Here is a 22,014-nt window from a genome sequence, read left to right on the forward strand (position 1 = left end):
TTGTATGCGTTTTCTGCTTTGTAATATGTTAGTTGCAAATTGAAAGAGGAAGCTATTTCTTTAGAGTGTAGGCCTAGCAGGGCTTCCATATTTTTTCTTTTTTACCTTTTCTTTATTTAGCATAATACTCTGCATAACTAAAGAGTTTCTACAGTGAGCCCAGATTTTCATTTTTGCACAATTGGGCCCCTTGGTTCAAGGATATTTATAGTTGGTATGATGGCAAATGTTCCTAGCCATTGTTTCTATGGCCTTCTCTTCATTGAATGTAGGGTGTTGTCACATATCTTTCTTAATTAATTGCCTATCTGCAGGCATCTAATTGAAGGATCATGTGTTTGGTTTCAGAAGAACAAGGTGGGGCTGTGTTTTGTCTCTGCTTGGGGATATCCGGGTTTGGATGCTGAAAGCTGATGGGTTATTAGATGGGATTCAAGGGGGGAATCAGCTTTGGTGTTCTCAAATGGCTCGGGTAGATGTCAGATGTCTAGGGTGCTGAGCTGATCCATCTGGATGTTGGCAGCTCTATCTGCTGCGTGTGTGAGCAATTTGTGGGCTGGTGGGTATGACGCGAGGCAGCCGCAGTGCTGTTTTGCCTGCTCTGGCTGCTGTACAGATGGCATTTGCAAGGCTGGTGGCAATTGGAGGCAGTGTGGCTAGTGTGTTTTGTTGACATTGAATGCCTAAAAAAGAGAGAGAAGCTCTTAGATTTGCTTCCTACTCTGCTATGTAGAGAGAAGCTTTACTGCCCTCTGTTGTTTGTGTTTGGGAGTTGATTTAGTTTGTCAGGAGTCCTAAAGGTGGGGAGATGAAGAGTGGTTGCAACTGGTTTGGCAGGGCCTGGTTGGATAGTGTCATGATGCTGAGGTCGGTCCTTGTTGGATGTGTTAGTGTTAATGACAAGCAGTCCAGTGGAATTCTGATGACTGCCCCTCAAGTTTCTAGTCTCTTGCTTGCAGGAGCTGTGTAGTTCGAGCAGTCAATCCAGATTTTGTCTGGGAGTTTTGCTAGTGGAGGCTTGTTGTAGGTGGGCCCTCTCTCACCATCTGTCTTCTGGGACTGTCCACTGGGGAAGGCTGTTAGTTGTTGGGTTAGCAGCATCCGATGTAGGGGTAGCTGCTTTGGGAGATTCAGCTAGCTCATTTTGTTTCAACTAGTAGCTGTATGTTAGCTCGCTGGAAGTGGGATTTGGGTTTTGTTCTGGTTAATGGTTTTAGGCTGGCCTGATTTCAGTTCTTTTTTCTTTTTCTGGTGAAGCGGGAGTCGTGCTGGTGGCCTATGATAGGTGGTTGGTTAGTGTTTTATTGTGACTCTGGTTTGTTTTTGTTCTTACTCTTTGTGATTGTAAATTTGTGAAATTATGCAATCTGTCGTTGTTTTTTCATGGAGCCCACCTGAATGGTTGTACGTCCTTTGTTTTTCTCACACACACACCCCTCTAAATTTGTGAATGAGATCAACGCCATTAAAGACAGATTTGAGAATCAGCAGAGGTAACCAATACTTTAGCTGGGTTCCCTGAGAAAACTGTTCTAACATGAATTAGATGGCATACATGAAAATATGAAGAATTTCACATTCTATAAAACTGAGAATCAGTCATGAAGGGAGTAAAAATCTACAAGTCCTGGGGAACAGTTAGTTTGTCAGAAAGGGCTGACTGTGGGTAAATTGAGATGAATAGAATACCTGGAAACCAGTAATCTTCTCTGGATGTGCCTCCTCCTTGGTTTGAATGTCTATTTGAGCTTTCTGAAGCAGCATACAATCTGAGTCATGACATAGATATTGTTAAAAGTCGATCGCTCCAGACATCAGTACTCAAATGGCCACAAACAAGTACAAAGAAAACTAATAAAAATAAAAGAAATGGAAATGTCACTTACAGAAAATACAATATGAATAGCAAATAATTTGGCATTGTATTTTCAAAATCATATAATCCCTGCAGCAAAAATGATGCAGGGATGAATGTGATGAGGTCGAGCACCGTCTTCCTAAAGGGGATAACTGTTCCCTATCCACGGAACTTCTCTGGACTCTCCACAAAGACTTCTTGAATCCACAGGATTGATTGATAGATGATAAAAACAAATTTACAACCCTTTAAATAGTGATACCGAGCTTTGGAAGAAGTTTTTGAATTAAAGTAAATTTACTATTTATAGTAGGTGTCCTATGTGGCTTAACCACGTTATTCTCCTAATTTTTCTAACGACTTTTCATGTTGGACACAACTCGTAAAGCCCAACGATGAAGAGTTATAATTCAACTAAAACTTACTAAAAATAGTAAAAATAGATATAAGCATGGAATTCGACCGTTGATCTAGTGGAATCTTCATATATGATACGTCAGAGTAACTCATTCTAATTTTCGAGATATGCCTGTTTTAAGGTCTTGATGACTTCTACCTCGGATCGGGCCTTCTCTGATCCATCTGACATGAAAGTGTTCGCAACCGCTCCACATTCGGAATCCAACAAAAGTTGCATGAGGTCAGACTCTCTGCAGAAAACAAAGGCACTTAAAGAAAACAAGCAGGGAAAACAAATTCCATTTTGCACGAAAATTTTTAGAATGGATTCCCTGACATATCCCTTTCTGATCTACTGACATTCCATACAGGCAGGACCCTCCTTTGACTGATCGAGACCATTCATCAAGTGGACCATATTGTGAATGGGCTCCTTTGACTAATCGAGACCATTCATCAGGTGGACTATATTGTGAATGGGGTGACGATGCAAGGAAAAAAAAATAAAATCCACCAGTAACTAATTAAATGTTTATTTTTAGGTGACGATGCAAGAAAGAAAAAAATAATCCACCAGGATCTGTGCCCCTGAGGTACACATTAGATGAAATCAAACGGATACAACCAGTAGTATAGGGTCCCACCTTAAAGGCCACAAGACTACATAATAAGTATACCAAGTTCCTTTACATTGGCCATCAAGGCCGCAAAAGAAGTAATTAGGGATTTTGAATTACCAAATCAGTAATTAGAGATCTTAATTCTCAAATCGAACAATTAGAGATTTTGAATTATCAAATCAACAAATAGGAATTTCGATTCCCAAATGAAAAATTAGTGATTTTAATTCCCAAATCAACAAATTTCGATTCTCAAATCAAGCTATTAGGATTTCAATACCCAAATGTCCATCTATTTTTCCAACTCATCCTAGGGCATGAAAACAAAATGGGGTAGATCAAAATCTCAGGTGGACCACACCACAGAAATATTGGTGATAAACGGCTACCTCTAGAAACTTATGGGGATCCACAAAAGTTTTGGATCAAGTTGATGTTTGTCTTGTATCTTCTCCAAGCCTGTGTGACATTATCAACCGGTCGGATGGCAAATAAACATTACAGTGGGCCATAGGGAGTTTTTAATGGTGGGCGTTCAATCAACAATGTTATCCTGTGGTGTGGTCCACCTGCGATTTGGATCTACGTCATTGTTAATTTCATGCCCTTAAATGATATGGAAAAATGGATGGACGGCATGGATAAAATACATACATCATGGTGGGGCCCATGCACCGACCAGTACCGGGCGCGGATTGGCTACTGACAGGTTGAGTAGCGAGACTGCTACTGAAGTGACGTCACCAAGTTATGTGGGCCCACCATGATGTATGTTTTGTATCCACGCCTTCCATCCATCTGAAAAGATTATTTTAGGGTAAAATCCAAATAATGAGACACATCCAAAGCTCCAGTGGACCCCCACCAGAGAAAACAGTGGGGAGAGTGACACCACCGTTAAAAACTTCTAAAGTCCACAAAAGTACTATATCAAGCTGATATTTGTGTTTTCCCTTATTTAATATCTTTGTTAACTTTTGAACAAGTTGGATTTCGAAAAACATCATGGTGGGCCTTAGGAAGGTTTTAACGGTGGGCATCAATCTTCCTGCTGTTTTCTTTGGTGGGGTCTATTAAAGCTTTGAATCTGCCTCGTTCTCAGGGTCATGCCTTAAAATAACATATCCAAATGAATGGACGTTGTGGATACAATACATACATCATAGTGGGGTCCACAGAACTTGGTGACGTCACTTCAGTAGCGAGTCTCGCTACTGAACCTGTCAGTATCTAAACCGCGTCCACCAGTACCGAATCCGAGTGCCCTTTTATCGACGCAACAGGCCCCACCTCCCTTTTCACGACGAAGAGAGAGCGAGAGAAGCGGACGGAAATATAGACGATTCCGGCGGACGGGTGTTACACTGGCCAGACGATGTAACCGGAGAGAGAGAGAGAGAGAGAGAGAGAGAGAGAGAGAGAGAGATGGGTGGAGCTTCTGTAGAGAGATGTGTGTCTCCCTTTCCATGAAATTCGAATTTTTCGACCGTTAGCTTGTAAAGTGAAATCTCACCCCCTACCTCCTTTGAATGCTCTCCCGTTCCAAATCCAACCTTCTTCAATACCTCACCTTTGCATATCTTAAACAATGCACTCAAATCCATGTGCAGATGATCATAACTGGGAGGGCTCTCTGCTCACCCGCAATCTCTCATCTATTGAGATCACTCGTGGATCTCGACACCTGTCATTTCCCCTATCCCTGTAAAGTGGAATTCCATAATCAGGGCCTGTTCAAGACTGGCGCCCCGCAACAATCCATTTCTCTTTATCTCGAAATGAGCCGCAACAGCGTGGTTCCAGAAAACTACACCTTCCAGTTCTTGTTCAAGGCCTGCGCTCTGTGTTTTTCGTTCAGAGCAGGGCAGGCAATCCACGGTAACTATAACAACCCGAAATTTTAGGCGCGAGTTTATCTATACATAAGAATATATGATCATACATGTCAACTCTAGACTTGTAGATCCATTAATATTTACATAGTTTAACTTGAATCTAACCATAGGGAGCATTTTTTAATAGTTGATTAATAGGACAAACCCCTGAATACCTTAGTATTCTCATCCGTTCATTAAACCAACCAGTAAATCAACTATTTACCACTAGATGAGGATATCTAACCAACCACTTTAAATTTGGACCACTTGATCAAAGTAGAGTAACTATTACATCTTCATATCCACTCGGACATACGTCAAATTAACATTCTGATTCGTTCATCTTATTTGTCAATTATAAATATGCTTAATTTACCGTCAAAATCATGATCTACACATTTTACACCTGTGAACCCAATAGCTTGAATCTAACATTATACATTTCTTATATAGATCGCATCCAAAAACTACTTTATACGTATCCATTTACAAAGTGACCGTACAATTACCCATAAATATGAATAACATTTTAGCCATCTACTTATTTAAAATTTAGATTATCAATTGATCATCCATCACAGTCCGATCTGCCAACTGGGCAATCCAAATGTCTAAATAAACTATTCATTAAAGAGATCATAGGGTATACATCAAAACTATCGGTTAATTTTTACATAGGATGTCGTTAAACATTGTTTTCAGTTACAAATAGGCCTGAGACATTAAATAGGCATCTTGGTTATCCTTAAGAGATCAAGTCCCATATTTAATCTGTTTATAGATCACACAAAATGAAGGACCATACTAAAATTTTACCTTATTTGGACGGTATAATTAAAAGATATGTAAGACCAAAGTTTTATATGAAAAATGAGGATGTGAGAGGGTCATTCTCTCATGGCTCTCCAAGTACAGAAAGACTTGAGTTGTTTTTTTTAAAAAAATTAAAAACCATCTTCTATGTGCATCCACACCATATGGTATGTGGCCTACTTAAAATTCAAATTTATCTTATATTCGGGCCAATGACCCAACATAATATAACAAAATTGATGAATGGAGTGGATTTTGATCCACATTGTTATAGGTCTGACATCTAAAAATAAAATAAAACACAAAGGAAGATAAATATTCGATTTTTGTATAATAACAGAGAAAAAAATGGGAATAACATTAATAGTAGGAAACAGATCCACCGTTTCATCCACACACGTCACCTAATGTTTCCATCCTCTATACGTGTGCACACACATATGTAAAATATGATGGTAAAAAATAAAATATAAATAAAATAAAAATGAATAATAATAATAATAATAATAATAATAATAAGGAGAGAAGTTTCAATGATAATTCTTCTTACTCACGGTTTATAATCAAGCGGGCTACTCGAGTACTAGTTATACTTTATTTTTTGGACCCATATACTAACATGAGAAGGTAAAGTGAATAGGCGGAGTGGATTTCTCATAACATGTTAGTGAATGTCATCAATTGAAAGGCACATGTATGCATGAAAGAATTCCTTTGAAACAATTTCCTAAAACTTAGTTTTATCCAATAGAAACAAAATTTGAAACGGAAATTACCTATTTTCCCTCCCTATTCAAGATAGACTCTCCTTTATCTTTGGGAGATACTTTTGTTGTTTAATTTGAGTCATTTATTAGTTAATCATAACTGTCTATTTGGTTAAACTCATCCATTAAATCTCAACCGTCCATATGGAATGTTCTCCATCGTCTCTGGACCCTAATTAAATCAAAATACATCCTTAGGTAGTCTTTACGTATGTTTTTTTAGTTAGTGGGTTGTTACGAACGAGAAATTAGAATCGTACTTGGAAGAGTTGAATCCTAACCACCCGATATCATCAAATCCATGCCATATATTTGGTTGTTAATGAAACTTCCAGAATTGGATCCGAAGCTTTATAAAAAAAATCACATTTTTTCAAAATGCTTCTTAGCGGAAAGACAAGAGAGAAATGAGGAAACCTTAAGTCGCCTTTGATATAGGTAAGTGATGAATATTTTAATTTTATTTTCTCATAATTTAGAATTATTCTTTAAGATCCATGTAATGAACGAGTTGGATTGACCACACGTTCATCGTATTGGCCTATTGAAACATATGATGAAAATAGTAAATCTTAGGCAAAATCTCTTGCTATAGAGATTGGTGTGGGATCGTGTAGTTTAATTAGATTAGATCTATGTTGACTATATGATTTTTAAGGCTAAGATATATCAAGGCCTTAAAATTTAGAGTGATTAGACCATTGGATGGGCAACATCGATATAAATGAATGATAAATAATAAATTATACGTTTTATTCATTATGTATAATCGTAAGATTAAAGAAAATTCTTGTTTATATGATTTTAGTAAGTTCTAATTCAATTCAAACCGTGGTTCACGGAATCATCTCCACCACATCAAGGTGAGTGATCCCGATGTGTTTCTCATCCATCAAGTTAAAATAGATGGTTTATTTGATGTATTGCATTATTAATTGTCATGACTCAATTGATATGATTTAATTGCCATGTACTCTTATTAGTTAATCAAAGGACTGTGTGATTTCTATATTAATAATGATATGATTTGGTTAATATGTTAAACTATGTTGATTCAAATGTGATAAATAGTTTATGCAATACATGCATGATTCATGATTACTTGATGCATCTATCAATTGCATGCACAACACGTGTTGGATTCCTGGGAGACCTCCCTGTATGGTATATCCTGGTAGAATCGTTACCAGAAGCCCACTATACTAATGGAAGCCTACTCAAAGAGTAGATGTGGGCCTTGCCTATGCCTACCAGATGGTAGAAGCCTGCCAAGGGGCAGATGCGGCTTGATGGGTTTCCAACTCAAGTAAGTGGACGGATTCCCACTTGATGCATTTATGCATTGCATTTGCATTTTTTTTAAAAAATTGATATTATGTATGATTATTGGCATCTATTATAATTTGATGTAAAAAAACCATGTCGGGAATTCTCACTAGGCCTGGCCAGCTTATCCTTTTTATTGATGGAAAAACCACATAGATGTGAATGAGGGTGAGCCGGTGGATCAAGAACAAGAATACGTGGTCGAGCCGGAAAAGACTTAAGGGACACATGACTCTACTTAACAGATGAAGAAGTTGTTGCCTTAGACTAATCGTGATATTTTTACTTTAATTATATTTATTTTTCTTAAATTGTTAATCAATTCTTTTAAGTTGTTGGACATACTTATTTCACTCATAAGACCCCGAATGGGAGGGTCCTTAGCTATGTTTAAGATTGATTATTGGAATAAATGATCGTTCTATTTTTTTGAGATCTTGTTGAGTATGAATGGAATGTATATCTACGGTAAAACTACTAGGTAAATGAATAATTGTATAATTGAATAAAATTAGTACACTCAGTGTACGTGTCATAGGCCAAAACTCGGGTCTGATGGTGCACACTTTGTACTCGAATTTTGGGCTGTGACAGAATGGTATCAGAGAGATGCTCATTCTAAATTTAGTATGACCTGTGAGTTATGATCCCACATACATACATAATTGGTAGATCCCCTTTAATTAGAAATTGTACACTTAGGATTCCTTATTTGAATATGGTGTATTAAAAAAAAAAACGTACAAAAAAATAATAAATAAATAAATAAATATTCCATATTCATTGATGTATTATTTTTTTTATTAAAAAAAATGTATAAAACAACGTTAGGATGTTTCCATATACTCTAATTTAATATTATTTGAATCGTAAAATTTTATAAAAAATATTAAAATTTCTAAAATCCTGCTATACAGAAATGGACAACAGTAGTCACTCTGATTGTAAAATTCTTACCTATAAAAAAATATAATTCTAATGGTGGTGATTCAAAAAAAATAATAATAATAATAATAAAATAATTGTAAGTTGTAAAGTTTGGATTAAATTTTATTATATATATATATATATATATATATATATATATATATATATCTAGGTTCCATGCACCCTAATTGAATGTGTTTTAGATTGAAATGAGTTATTTTGAAGCAAATATAAATTTTAAAGATATTTAGTCGACAAGTAGCGTTGGACAATATGAATCATCCAACTTGTAAAATTCATAAATATAACAGTATAACTCCGATCGAGGCGATTCAAAATCCTGATCGATGATAAACAAGTTTAAATTAAAATAAAAATAATTAGAAAATCAAAATCAGACATTCATTATACTGATTTAGGGACTTAGTGTAGACTTGTCAAAATTCGTCAAATTTTGGATAGGTCATACTGCAGGAATTTTAAAAATTCATGTGAATTGCTGACTAAGCTAAAATTTTATAAAAGGACTGTATACTTGTTATAGAATCTTTAATAAAATAAATAATTAATTAATTAATTAAAAAAATAAAATATAATTTGATGTTCCTAAGTATTTAAATAGTGATTATAACCACATCCATTAAAAAGAAATTAAATCTACCCAAAACTAGCTTCCTGTTAGTTTGACTGAAAGAGTTTTTCATTTTAATAATTACCTTTGGTTAAAAAAAAAAAATCCCTTACTAAATTTCAAAATTTATTTCGTATAGAAATATGGGCTTCATAATTCGTAAAAAAAAATAAAATAAAAAATAAAAAAATTCCCTATTCATTGATGTAATTACTTTATAATTTTTTTTTTAAAAAAAGGGTCTATGTTAATAAAAAGAAAATATTTAGCAAAAAAAAAAAGAGTCTAAATTTGATATTAATTGTATTGATTTAGGGAGTTGGTACATTTTAGCCTGAATTTATTTGGTTTAGTCTGATTTGACGGCAAGAATTTTAAAATATTTGTAATTAGCATAATAAGGTAAAAATTTACAAAGATAGTAAACTTATAATAGAATCTTCAATAATAATAATCTTATAAAATAATCCAGTGTCTAAAATTATTGATAACATCAATGTGACTAGATATTATTTTTATACTATATTTCAAATCTCGAGGACGAGATTTTATTTTAAGAGGGGTAGAATGTAACAACCCGAAATTTTAGGTGCGAGTTTACCTATACATAAGGATGTATGATTATACGTGTCCAACTCTACACTTGTAAATCCATTAATATTTATGTAGTTTAACTTGAATCTAACCATAGGGAGCATTTTTTAACGGTTGATTAATAGGACAAATCCCTGAATACCTTAGTATTCTCATCCGTTCATCAAACCGACTGTTAAATCAACTATTTACCACTAGATGAGGATATCTAACCGACCACTTTAAATTTGAACCACTTGATCAAAGTAAAGTAATTATTACATCTTCATATCCACTCGGACACACGTCAAATTAACATTCTGATTCGTTCATTTTATTTGTCAATTATAAATATGCTTAATTTACCGTCAAAATCATGATATACACATTTTACACATGTGAACCTAATAGCTTGAATCTAACATTATACATTTCTAACATAGATCGCATCCAAAAACTACTTTATACGTATCCTTTACAAAAGGGACCGTACAATAACCCATAAATATGAATAACATTTTAACCATCTACTTATTTAAAATTTAGACTATCAATTGATCATCCATCACAGTCCGATCTCTTAACTGGGCCATCCAAATGTCTAAATGAATCATTCATTAGGGAGATCATATGGTATGCATCAAAACTATCGGTTAACTTTTACATAGGATGTCGTTAAATATTGTTTTGAGTTACAAATAGGCCTAAGACATTAAATAGGCATCTTGGTCATCCTTAAGAGATCAAGTTTATAGATCACACAAAATGAAGGACCATACTAAAATTTTACCTTATTTGGACGGTACAATTAAAAGATATATAAGACTAAAGTTTTATGTGAACAATGAGGATGTGAGAGGGTCATTCTCTCACGGCTCTCTAAGTATTGAGAAAGACTTGAGTTGTTTTTAAAAAAAAATTGGAAACCACCCTCTAAGTGCATCTACACCATATGGTATATGGCCTATTTAAAATTTAAATCTATCTTAAATTCGAGCTAATGGCCCAACATAATATAATAAAATTGATGAATGGAGTCGATTTTGGTCCACATTGTTGTAGGTCTCATATCTAAAAATAAAATCAAACATAAAGGAAGTTAAACATTTAGTTTTTATTTAATAATGGAGAAAAAAATGGAGAGAACATTAATAGTAGGAAACGGATCCACCGTTTCATCCACACACATCACCTAATGTTTCCATCCTCCACACGTGTGCACACAAATGTGTAAAATACGATGGTAAAAAATAAAATATAAATAAATATAATATATAAATAAAATAAAAATGAATAATAATAATAATAATAATAATAATAAGGAGAGAAGTTTCAATGATAGTTCTTCTTACTCACGGTTTATAATCAAGCGGGCCACTCGAGTACTAGTTATACTTTATTTTTGGACCCGTATACTAACATGACAAGGCAAAGTGAATAGGCGGAGTGGATTTCTCATAACATGTTAGTGAATGTCATCAATTGAAAGGCACATGTATGCATGAAAGAATTCCTTTGAAACAATTTCCTAAAACTTAGTTTTATCCAATACAAACAAAATTTGAAACGGAAACTACCTATTTTTCCTCCATATTCAAGATAGACTCTTCTTTATCTTTGGGAGATACTCCTATTGTTTAATCTGAGTCATTCATTAGTTAATCATAACTGTCTATTTGGTTAAACTCATCCATTAAATCTCAACCATCCGTATGGAATGTTCTTCATCGTCTCTGGACCCTAATTAAATCAAAATACATCCTTAGATAGTCTTTACATATGTTTTTTTAGTTGGTCGGTTGTTACGAGTAAAAACTTGGAATCGTACTTGGAAGAGTTGAATCCTAACCACTCGATATCATCAAATCTATGCCATATATTTGGTTGTTAATGAAACTTCCAGAATTGGATCCAAAGCTTTATAAAAAAAACCACCCTTTTTCAAAATGCTTCTTAGCGGAAGGACAAAAGAGAAATGAGGAAACCTTAAGTCGCCTTTGATATAGGTAAGTGATAAATATTTTAATTTTATTTTCTCATAATTTAGAATTATTCTTTAAGATCCATGTAATGAACGAGTTGGATTGATCACACGTTCATCGCATCGGCCTATTGATACATATGATGAAAATAGTAAATCTTAGGCGAAATCTCTTGCTATAGAGATTGGTGTGGGATCGCGTAGTTTAATTAGATTAGATCCATGTTGACTATATGATTTTTAAGGCTAAGATATATCAAGGCCTTAAAATTTAGAGTAATCAGACCATTGGATGGACAACATCGATCTAAATAAATGATAAATAATAAATCATACGTTTTATTCATTATGTGTAATTGTAAGATTAAAGAAAATTTTTATTTATGTGATTTTAGGAAGTTCTAATTCAATTTAAACCGTGGTTTACGGAATCATCTCCACCATATCAAGGTGAGTGATCCCGATGTGTTTCTCATCCATCAAGTTAAAATAGATGGTTTATTTGATGTGTTGTATTATTAATTGCCATAACTTAATTGATATGATTTAATTGCCATGTACTCTTATTAGTTGATTAAAGGACTGTGTGATTTCTATAGTAATAATGATATGATTTGATTAAGGTGTTAAACTATATTGATTCAAATGTGATAAATAGTCTATGCAATACATGATTCATAATTACTTGGTGCATCTATCAATTGCATGCACAACGCCTTCTGGATTCCTAGGGGACTTCCCTGGATGGTATATCCTGGTAGAATCGTTACTAGAAGCCCACTATACTAGTGGAAGCCTACTCAAAGAGTAGATGCAGGCCTTACCTATGCCTACCATATGGAACTCAAGCAAGTGGACGGATTCTCACTTGATGCATTTATGCATTGAATTTATATTTCTTTTTTTTAAAAAAAATAATTTATATTGTGTATGATTATTGACATCTATTATAATTTTAAAAAAATTTATATTGTGTATGATTATTGGCATTTGTTATAATTTGATGTAAAGAACCATGTCGAGAATTCTTACTAGGCTTGGCCAGCTTATCATTTTTATTGATGGAAAAACCGTATAGATGTGAATGAGGGTGAGCCGATGGCTCAAGAACAGAAATATATGGTCGAGCCGGAAATGACTTAAGGGACACGTGGCTCTACTTAACAGATGAAGAAGTTGCTGCCTTAGACTAATCATGATATTCTTACTTTAATTGTATTTATTTTTCTTAAATTGTTAATCAATTCTTTTAAGTTGTTGGACATACTTATTTCACTCATAAGACACCGAATGGGAAGGTCCTTAGCTATGTTTATGATTGATTATTGGAATAAATGATCGTTCTATTTTTTTTTTTTTGAGATGTTGTTGAGTATGAATGGAATGTATATCTACGATAAAGCTACTAGGTAGATGAATAATTGTATAATTGAATGAAATTAGTACACTCAGTATACGTGTCATGGGTTGAAACTCGAGTCTGAGGGTGCACACTCTGTACTCGAATTTTGGGGCATGACAGTAATCATATTAAGGTATTTCATGTATCTGATGTTTTCATGGGGAATTCCCCGATTCATATGTACTCGGAATTTGGATGGGTTGATGTTGCCAGACGAGTTTTTGATGAAATGGGTCAGAAGAATGTGGTATTGTGGACGGTGGTGGTTGGTGGTTATGTTAAAATTGGAGACATAGGGAAGGCTCTGAGGTTGTTTGATGAAATGCCTAAGAGAAACGTGGTTTCTTGGACTAGCATGATTGCTGGTTATGCTTAGAATGATCTCGCAAAAGAAGCTATTGGTTTTTTTAAAAGGATGGTGGTGGATAGTGTTAAACGGGATGCTATGGTTTCAGTGCTCTCCGCTTGTGCGCAATTAGGGGATTTGGATTTGGGCAAATGGGCTCATTAGTTTGTTGATAGAGAGACGATCAACATTACTCAAAATTTGGGTGTTGCTTTGATTGATATGTACACAAAGTGTGGAGATGTAAATGATGCACGTCAGGTTTTCGATAGAATGGTTTGGAAGATTGTAGCTGCTTGGAATGCCATGATCAATGGTTACTGTAAATTAGGTGATTTTGAAAGTGCTTGTCTGCTTTTTTATCAAATGGGCAAACGTGATCTCATCACATTCAATTCGATGATCACAGGCTACATTCAAACCAGTAGCTTCATGGAGGCCTTATTATTGTTCGCAGAGTTGCCCGATAAGTTCACGATGGTGGGTCTACTCACTACTTGTGCGAACTTGGGGCGCATTCGATCAGGGCAAGTGTTTGCATACATCGAGGAAAGTTCAATTTAGTCAGATGTTTTCCTTGGGACAGCACTTGTAGACATGTATGCAAAGTGTGGGAGGATAGATCAAGCCATATTGGTCTTTAATACAATGCATGAGAAGGATGTGTTAGCTTGGACTGCAGTGATTTTAGGCCTGGCAATGCATGGCGATGGAAAATCCGCTCTCACTCACTTTTCGTTGATGCAAAGGGAAGGGATTCAGCCTAACAGATTGACATATATTGGTGTTCTCAATGGCTGCAGCCATTCGGGCCTCGTTCAAGAAGGTCAGCAGCATTTCAGTGAGATGACATCTTTGTACAACATAGAGCCTGAGGTTGAGCACTATGGATGCATGGTTGATCTTCTCGGCCGTGCTGGTTACTTAGAGGAAGCAGATGAGCTCGTCCAAAACATGCCGATGGAACCAAATGCTGTTATATGGGGGTCATTGTTAGGCGCTAGTAGAGTTTATAACAATGTCAATTTTGCTGAAAAGGCAGCAAAGCATCTTCTTGTTCTAGAGCCTCATAAGGATGTTGTATATGTACTCTTATACAATGTATATGCGAGTTCTAGAAGATGGGCCAATGCCGCTCAGATCAGGGGCATGATGGAAGAGATGGGGATAAAAAAGATAGCTGGGTGTACTTCCATTGTGGTGGATGGGCAAATACATGAATTCACTACAGGCGATAGATCGCATTCTCAATTTGAGGAAATCCAATTGATGATCAGTGAAATGGCAAAGCAACTGAAGTTGGCAGGACATGAGCCAGGCACGTTGGAAATCTCACTGGATATCGATGAGGAGGAAAAGGAAGATGCTTTGTTTAATCACAGCGAAAAGATGGTTATTGCTTTTGGGATTATGAGATTAGGGGCCAATCTACCTATTCATGTACTTAAGAACCTGCGAGTGTGCAGAGATTGCCACTCTGCAATCAAGTTAATTGCTAAGATATAGAATATAGAGATTGTAGTTAGACACCGGAGTCACTTCCACCATTTTAGAGATGGGTGTTGTGCGTGAAAGGATTTTTGGTGAAATCTAACTGAAACGATTCTTAAGATTGCAATAGCTTACAATTTTAAGGTCAAGTGGAATATTCATTGTGGTAGAACATTATTCATATCTAGTATATATAATGCGAGCAAACGAGGACCACTTGCCCACACAATTAGTCTTTTGGGAGTCTGAACTTTGAGATTTAATAAGGCATTAGAAGGGATTTACAAAATAGTTGAGATTATATAGAGAATTTTAAACTCTGCATGCTTATCAACCAACAATTCAGATGTCACCCATGTTGGGTCACCAATGGTGGTGATTTTAGGAACTCCCATGCATCTCTCGCATTTGGATTTATTTTATTATTTTTATTTTTTTTTGTTTAATGTGTCCGCACCCTCTCCATTCCCTGTGTTGCCATGTTGCCCACACCCCTTCTTTCTCTAGGTGTAGCCTGCGTCCCTTCTCTTTGCTCATAGCCCACACCACTCTCTCTCCATGTTCGTTATGTAGCCTGAATCCTTCCCTCAATTGCATGTTGAAAAAGAAATGAGCAAATGGAAGAGGCAAAACAAAAGAAAACACAACTTCAAGATTAGTTTAAGGCATGTTACAATGTCGCTGTCCTTAAGGCAATATTTGCACCCTACCGATGTTTAAACTAGTTTGCGAGATGGTTGTAGCAAATCTGCTTATAGGAAACTATAACATTCCTCTCCTGAACAAGAAATTTTGTCTTTGCCATGCAAAACCGAAAACTGCAACCTGAACAAACTTCTGCGATGTGCACCCCCAACTTCTTACCTTTTTTTTTTTTGCAATATATACCCATACTTTCTTTCTTTTGTTGGAATGACCCACAATTTTTATTTATTTATTTTATTTTTATTTATAGGCATAGAAAGACTTTTCTAAGTCCCTTTTATAAAAAGTCACGTGATGTCTTTTCATTTAATGACAAGTTTTAACATACAATTTGAATTCAAATTGTTCCATTTCATCAAAAGTCACCAAGATTAGCAGGTGCTAAGGTTGGATTTTATTTTATTTTGAAAAAAAATATAACAATTCCCCACTCTTTTTTTCAAAATAAAGATGCAGGGTATGTAAGTAAAGATATTTGTATAGGAGAGTATCTTGTGGACTTGAACCTTCACTTAGTATAGACACGTCAAAGTTGCATCAGAATCCTTAGTAATTGTGGTCTTCAACTAAGTATTTTATATGACATAACCGAATATGTCACACACATTTTTCTAATAATAGTGTGTTTTAAAATTGGTAACACATTAATGGTGCTCAATTATGAATTCATGAGTTCACAAGAGCTACCAAAACTCTTGAACATCAGTAAGCGGCCTCACTTCTAATTTTTTTTTTTTTTTTTGGCCTAGAAGAGATTTCTTTGAGTCGTAATGCAAGAGCAATTTACAATGGAGAGATCTCCAGGAGGACAATATCATGTGGATATGAATTCTCAGGTGATGGAAGTGATTGGTTCTCAGACATTCCTAATGAAGTACAACTTTTTTTCTTTTTTTTTTTAAAAAAGAAAACTATCCATTCATAGACAACAAAAAGTACAACTCCTTCGGGTAGGGCCCAACAAAAAGGGTGAGCCCCACCTATCATATGAAAAACTCGGAAGGAAAGAAACAGCTAAAGACGAGCTACCTAAAAAGCCGACTTCCGATAGCCCCGAGCCCCACCCTATCGAGGAACAGGCGGCCTCTAACCTCCCTGGGGAGGTCAGGCAGGGCGAGGAATAGGGAAGACCCTTGATTACTACTGCCCAAATTAGCCAAACTATCCGCTGACCCATTGCCTTCTCTTAAAACATGACAAAACCTTACCTGACAGAGGGTAGAGAGGGCCCGAATTCTGTCAATCCAATACTTCCACTTCCACCCCGCTTTAGAGGAGTGCAAAAGGAAGTTCACCACTAGGAGGGAGTCCGATTCAATCATGATGTTCTTGAGTCCCTGATGGAGACAGAGGGCCAAGCCGTCATGGACGGCTAGCAACTCAGCCCGGGTATTCGAGGCAAACCCATAACTGACATAGAAAGCGAAACAGAAATTGCCCCTATCCCCTCTGCATACTCCACCGCCACCAGCCCTCCCCGGATTGCCATGAGACAAGCCATCAACGTTGATCTTCACCCAGCTAGTTAGAGGCTTTTGCCAATACACAACTTGGGTGTGGTGATGAAGGCTAGTAATGCGACGGGGCCCCAGAGGAAAGGGAGCCCTGGTGCCACTTACAGATTCTGAAGGAGACGCACGAGTGTTAACACTCCAATTCATCCACCCAGTAATTCGAGCAATGATATTCCCCGACGTAGCTTTGGAGTTTTCGAACCTGGATGAGTTCCTCGCCTTCCACAACTCCCACAAAATGAAGTAGGGCATCAGCTTTCGCAGCCAACTCTAAGATCTTGGAATGGGGCCAGGATTCCACCAGCAGTTGGGTGATCCTACACAGTATTGCTACTGGATAGGCTGATACCGAACTTCACAGTAAAAAAATTCCACACTTCAACCGCCCCGCCACTATGTAAGAAAGTGTGCTCAATAGTCTCAATGGCTGGCACAATGTTCAGCTCATCGGAACAGCAGTTGCAGCACGACGCCATCTGAATACCCCGAGCCATAACAGCCCCATCCACTGGCACCGCCTTTTTGATGAGCCACCACACCAACGTAGAAATTTTTGGCAGGATGCTCTTGTTCCATATCATCCCACCCCAGCTGGTTCGAGGGCAGCGCACATGGCAGATTTCCCAGGCCGAGTAGACTGAGAAGACACCACTCGCAGTAGGACGCCAAAAAGGAGAGTCCGAGCCCTGGGTGAGGCAGAAACCCCTATGGAAGATGGCATTCATGTCATCCTGAGAAAGGAAATTGAACACCGCCAAAGGAGGGAGTTGGGCCATGCCCCCCAGAAAATCCTGCACTCTCAAAGCCAACAACGATGATGGAATTGTTGATGTGACCCTGTCCCTTAACGGGCCGAGACCCGTCCAATTCTTAGACCACAGGTTGAGGTGACCCACACCGATGTGCCACTGAGTAATCACCTGAACGGATGGAAGGAAGGCTCGGATCCGCTTCCACAATGGAGAGACATTCGACGAGAGAGAGGTCTGGTCAGCATGGAGGATGTTGTGGCTGTGTCTGGTCTCCATAAACAGTCCCCACAACCCCATTTCAACACGATATAAGATAGTCCAAGCCAACTTCAAGAGGAAGGCATTCATGACATCCTTGAGCCTTTTAATCCCTAGGCCGCCTTCCACCATTGGCAGATAAATTTCACGCCAACTGCGCCAATGAAGTTTTTTCCTCCCATCAGCCCAACCCCAAATAAAATCAGCAAAGAGCCTCTCCAGCGTCTGAAGAACAGCTACCGGAACATGCGTGGCTGCCATTGAGTGCACCTTCCAGCCATAGAAAGAAATCTAGCTTTCCAACCTTTAATCCGACTCTCAACCTTATTCACCAGACAACTGAAAGCATCGCGTTTTCTCCTACCCACCGAGATTGGGACCCCCAAGTAAGTAATCCCCTCAGCCGAACCCATCATCCCCAACTCCCTGTGGATAGAGGACGTCCTGGAAGCCGCCATGTTTTCAAAATAGAGGAAGACACTTTTTGGAAGTTAACCTTTTAACCCAAAACTAGTTGATACCGGTCCAAAAACTCCTTAACCGCCTTGACAGACCGCAGGCCCCCATTCAGAAAAAGAAGCGTGTCATCCGCGAATAGGAGATGAGACACCAACACATCACCACGCCGCCCTTTGAAAGGGATACAGGGCCCCGACGTTACCAACCTATTGAAGCCGCGACTCAGAACCTTAGAAGCCAAAATGAAGAGGCTAGGGAAGAGGGGATCTCCCTAGCGGAGACCACGCGTAGACTTAAAATACACTCTTGCCTCCCCATTAACAATCACCGAAAACCAACAATTTCTCCAGTAGCTCTCCACTAACCCTAGCCAAAGGGCTGAGAACCCAAACCGCATTAAGACTCTCTTGAGAAAGAACCAATCCACCCTATCGTAGGCTTTCTCCATGTCTAACTTCATGACTATATTCCCGCCCCTAACTTTCCTGTTCATATCACAGAGGAGCTCTTACGATAAAGCAATGTTTTCCGCAATTGATCACCCCTTGACAAAAGCTCCCTACTCCATGGATATCAATTTTGGCAGGATCTTACTTAGACGGTCAGCCACAATTTTGGCGAAAATCTTATTAGAACATTTCAAAGACTAATGGGCCTATAATCAGAGAAGGTTTTGGGTGCTTCGTTTTTGGGGATGAGAGCTGTGAGGGAGGATGTAACGGCCCTGGGGAGCGGGGCACCCTAGAAGAAAGCAGTGGCAGCTTTGAGCAGGTTTTAGTGAAGAATATCCCAGCACCTAGCGAAGAAAGCTCCCGTGAAGCCATCCGGGCCAGTAACACTGTCACGAGGGACGGAGATAACCCCCTGATGAATTTCTTGGAGCGACGGCGAGCATTGTCCACGTTAAAGACAATAGTCGGGATGACCTCGAGAAGAGCGAATGGAAGAAGCTAACCGCATTGTTCCTTATGCCCTCCTGGGACGTAACAGTCTCACCTGAATTCAGACGAACAGAAGAAATGACTGCTCTTTTGACTCTCTCGGATGCAGACACATGAAAAAAACCCGTATTCCTGTCCCCCTCCTGGAGCCAATTGTTTCTAGCTTTTTGTTTCCAAAAGGATTCCTCCATGTGTTCGAAGCGATCAAGCCGACACCTGGCCAGAGCAATCTCCTGCTGGATGTCACCGCCTGAAGGAGGCATATCACCATTCTGACACGCATCCTCCAGCTCCACCAGGGATGAAGCCGCCTGCTTCACAGCACTGAAAATATCCCCAAAAACTGTTTTGTTCTAATCCTTAAGCTGAAGTTTAACATCCTTCATTTTCCCCAAAATGTTGCGCATCGGGTTGGGGTCAGAAAATGATTCCCACGTAGTCTTGACCAACGGTAAGAAACCCTCATGGTGAAACCACATATTCTGGATTTTAAAGGCTTTTGGCCCTGCAAAAAGAGTAGACAAAAAAACTAACAGCAGGGGCGCATGATCAGAGTTATGGGGGGAAAGATGGTGTACCTGGAAGGTCGAAAAATTGCTACTCCAATCGGTATTGATAAGAGCCCGATCCAATCTGGCCCACAGCCTAGACACCCCAGATTGATTATTGGACTAGGTGAATCTGTTGCCCTGAAAACCAGCATCTCGAAGGCCCGACCTGTTCATAGCGTCTACAAAATCCTGCGAGCTTGCAGTATCGAACCTGCTTCTGCTCCTATGCTCAGAGGCAGCAGAAACAACGTTAAAATAACTGCAGATTGCCCAGGGACCCTGAGCAGATGAGACAAAGGTTGCCATATCCTCCCAGAGCGTTCTTCTCTGGATTCTCGATCAAGAAGCATAAACCACCGATAAAGCAATAGGCATTCGGCTATGATGGAGGTCAACGAACAGGGACAACATTTGAGATGACTTGGAAAGTAATCTGACAGACGCTTGAGACTTACTGAAGATCCATATCTTGCCCCCGACATCTACATTGGAGAAAGAGAAGTGACAGCCCAGCTGAAGACCAATACTCACTCTCCTGGATTCCCTGCCCATTGGTTCTAAGATAGCGACGAACCACAAACTGTGCTCCGAGATAAGCCTTTTTAGCGATCTAAGAGTGGGGTTGTTTCCTATCCCCCGAGCATTCCAAATTAAAATTTTATCCGTCATGGGAAACCTGTGTGTCGACGGACCTTCTTTGCAAGTGCCTCAGTCTCAATAGCCATTCATCTCTGGATACTGCAGAAAGCGGGTTTTTAGACGCTTTCCTGGTGCCTTTCTTACGCGGTGGGCTTCTTAGCCTTACAACATCACTCTGCCCAGTGATGGTAGGAACTTGCACGTGATCAAATCCCAGCCTTGCTGACTGGTTGTTTCCCTCCTTTGAGGCCCCTAGCTAATCTTGAGGACTTGGAGGCTGCAGGGTGGGGGAGGACAGAGTATCTTGCCCAGAAGGGGAGAAAAACAGGGACAGGTCGACTACGAGATCTCCCTTGCTGCTAGAAAAGTAGCCTTGAGATGTTCCCGCAAGCCGCGCTGTAGCCGGAGATTGACTATCTCCACAAGAGCTGGTACCAAGAGAGGAGCTATCTTGACTGCTAGGTTTGTCCCTGATGCTAGCACTTAGACTGTCACCCACTGATCTGGAACGACGTCTATCATTCCCCTGTCTGACATTTGGAAAGCCCACCATAGATTTGGAGCGCCTCACGTAGAAACGACAAACACAGGTGGCCAAGTTAGTCTTTGATTGAAGCGCTGGGACTCCCCAGGTAGTGGGGTCACATTGATCTCCCTGCTGAGTAAGCAATGTCTGCGCCACACACCTTCTGTCCGTAGGGGATCCCAGTTAGTGTTCCTTGAACACCTCCCTGAGTTCAATAGAAGCAATGCGCACGTTGGCCACCCTGGGGCAAGGATTGAAAATCTGAATAGCTCTCTCCAAATTTCCTTTGAATGATCGCCCCCCTCTTTCACCATAGGTTAGCAGAAACGTAGACTGTTGATGCATTTGCAGCGTAGAGATAGAGTTGAGAGAGTCATTTCTACAAACAACTTGGAGGCGACTAGCTGTGTCACCTGGTTCTCCATCATCACTCGTAGCGGCATTTCTCCAAACAGCAGGTGAGCGTGTTGTAAGCTCGATACCCCAGCTAAATTGATCACCCTTGGCAGTGAACGTCTGATCCTCTCCACTTCTAGTAAAACGATCCTCAACCCATTGCTTGGTGCTAGAAGGCTTTGCTTGGGTGTAATATCCTGATTGAGAGGCTTGGGTTCGTCCTTCTCGCATGGCTTCAAGCTCAGCATGGATAGGGTACTGC

At 38.7% G+C, this 22,014-nt stretch overlaps 1 protein-coding gene across 1 annotated transcript; it reads left to right on the plus strand.

Moving 5' to 3' along the window:
* Positions 1 to 14,117: 14,117 nt before the first annotated feature.
* Positions 14,118 to 15,026, plus strand: LOC131217410 (putative pentatricopeptide repeat-containing protein At5g40405). Its single transcript, XM_058212330.1, has one exon. The coding sequence runs from the start codon at positions 14,118 to 14,120 to the stop codon at positions 15,024 to 15,026; it is 909 nt and encodes a 302-aa protein (XP_058068313.1).
* The last annotated feature ends 6,988 nt before the right edge of the window (positions 15,027 to 22,014 follow it).

The sequence above is a fragment of the Magnolia sinica genome, chromosome 10, assembly GCF_029962835.1.
Source record: "Magnolia sinica isolate HGM2019 chromosome 10, MsV1, whole genome shotgun sequence".
In the NCBI taxonomy this organism is placed as follows: Eukaryota; Viridiplantae; Streptophyta; class Magnoliopsida; order Magnoliales; family Magnoliaceae; genus Magnolia; species Magnolia sinica.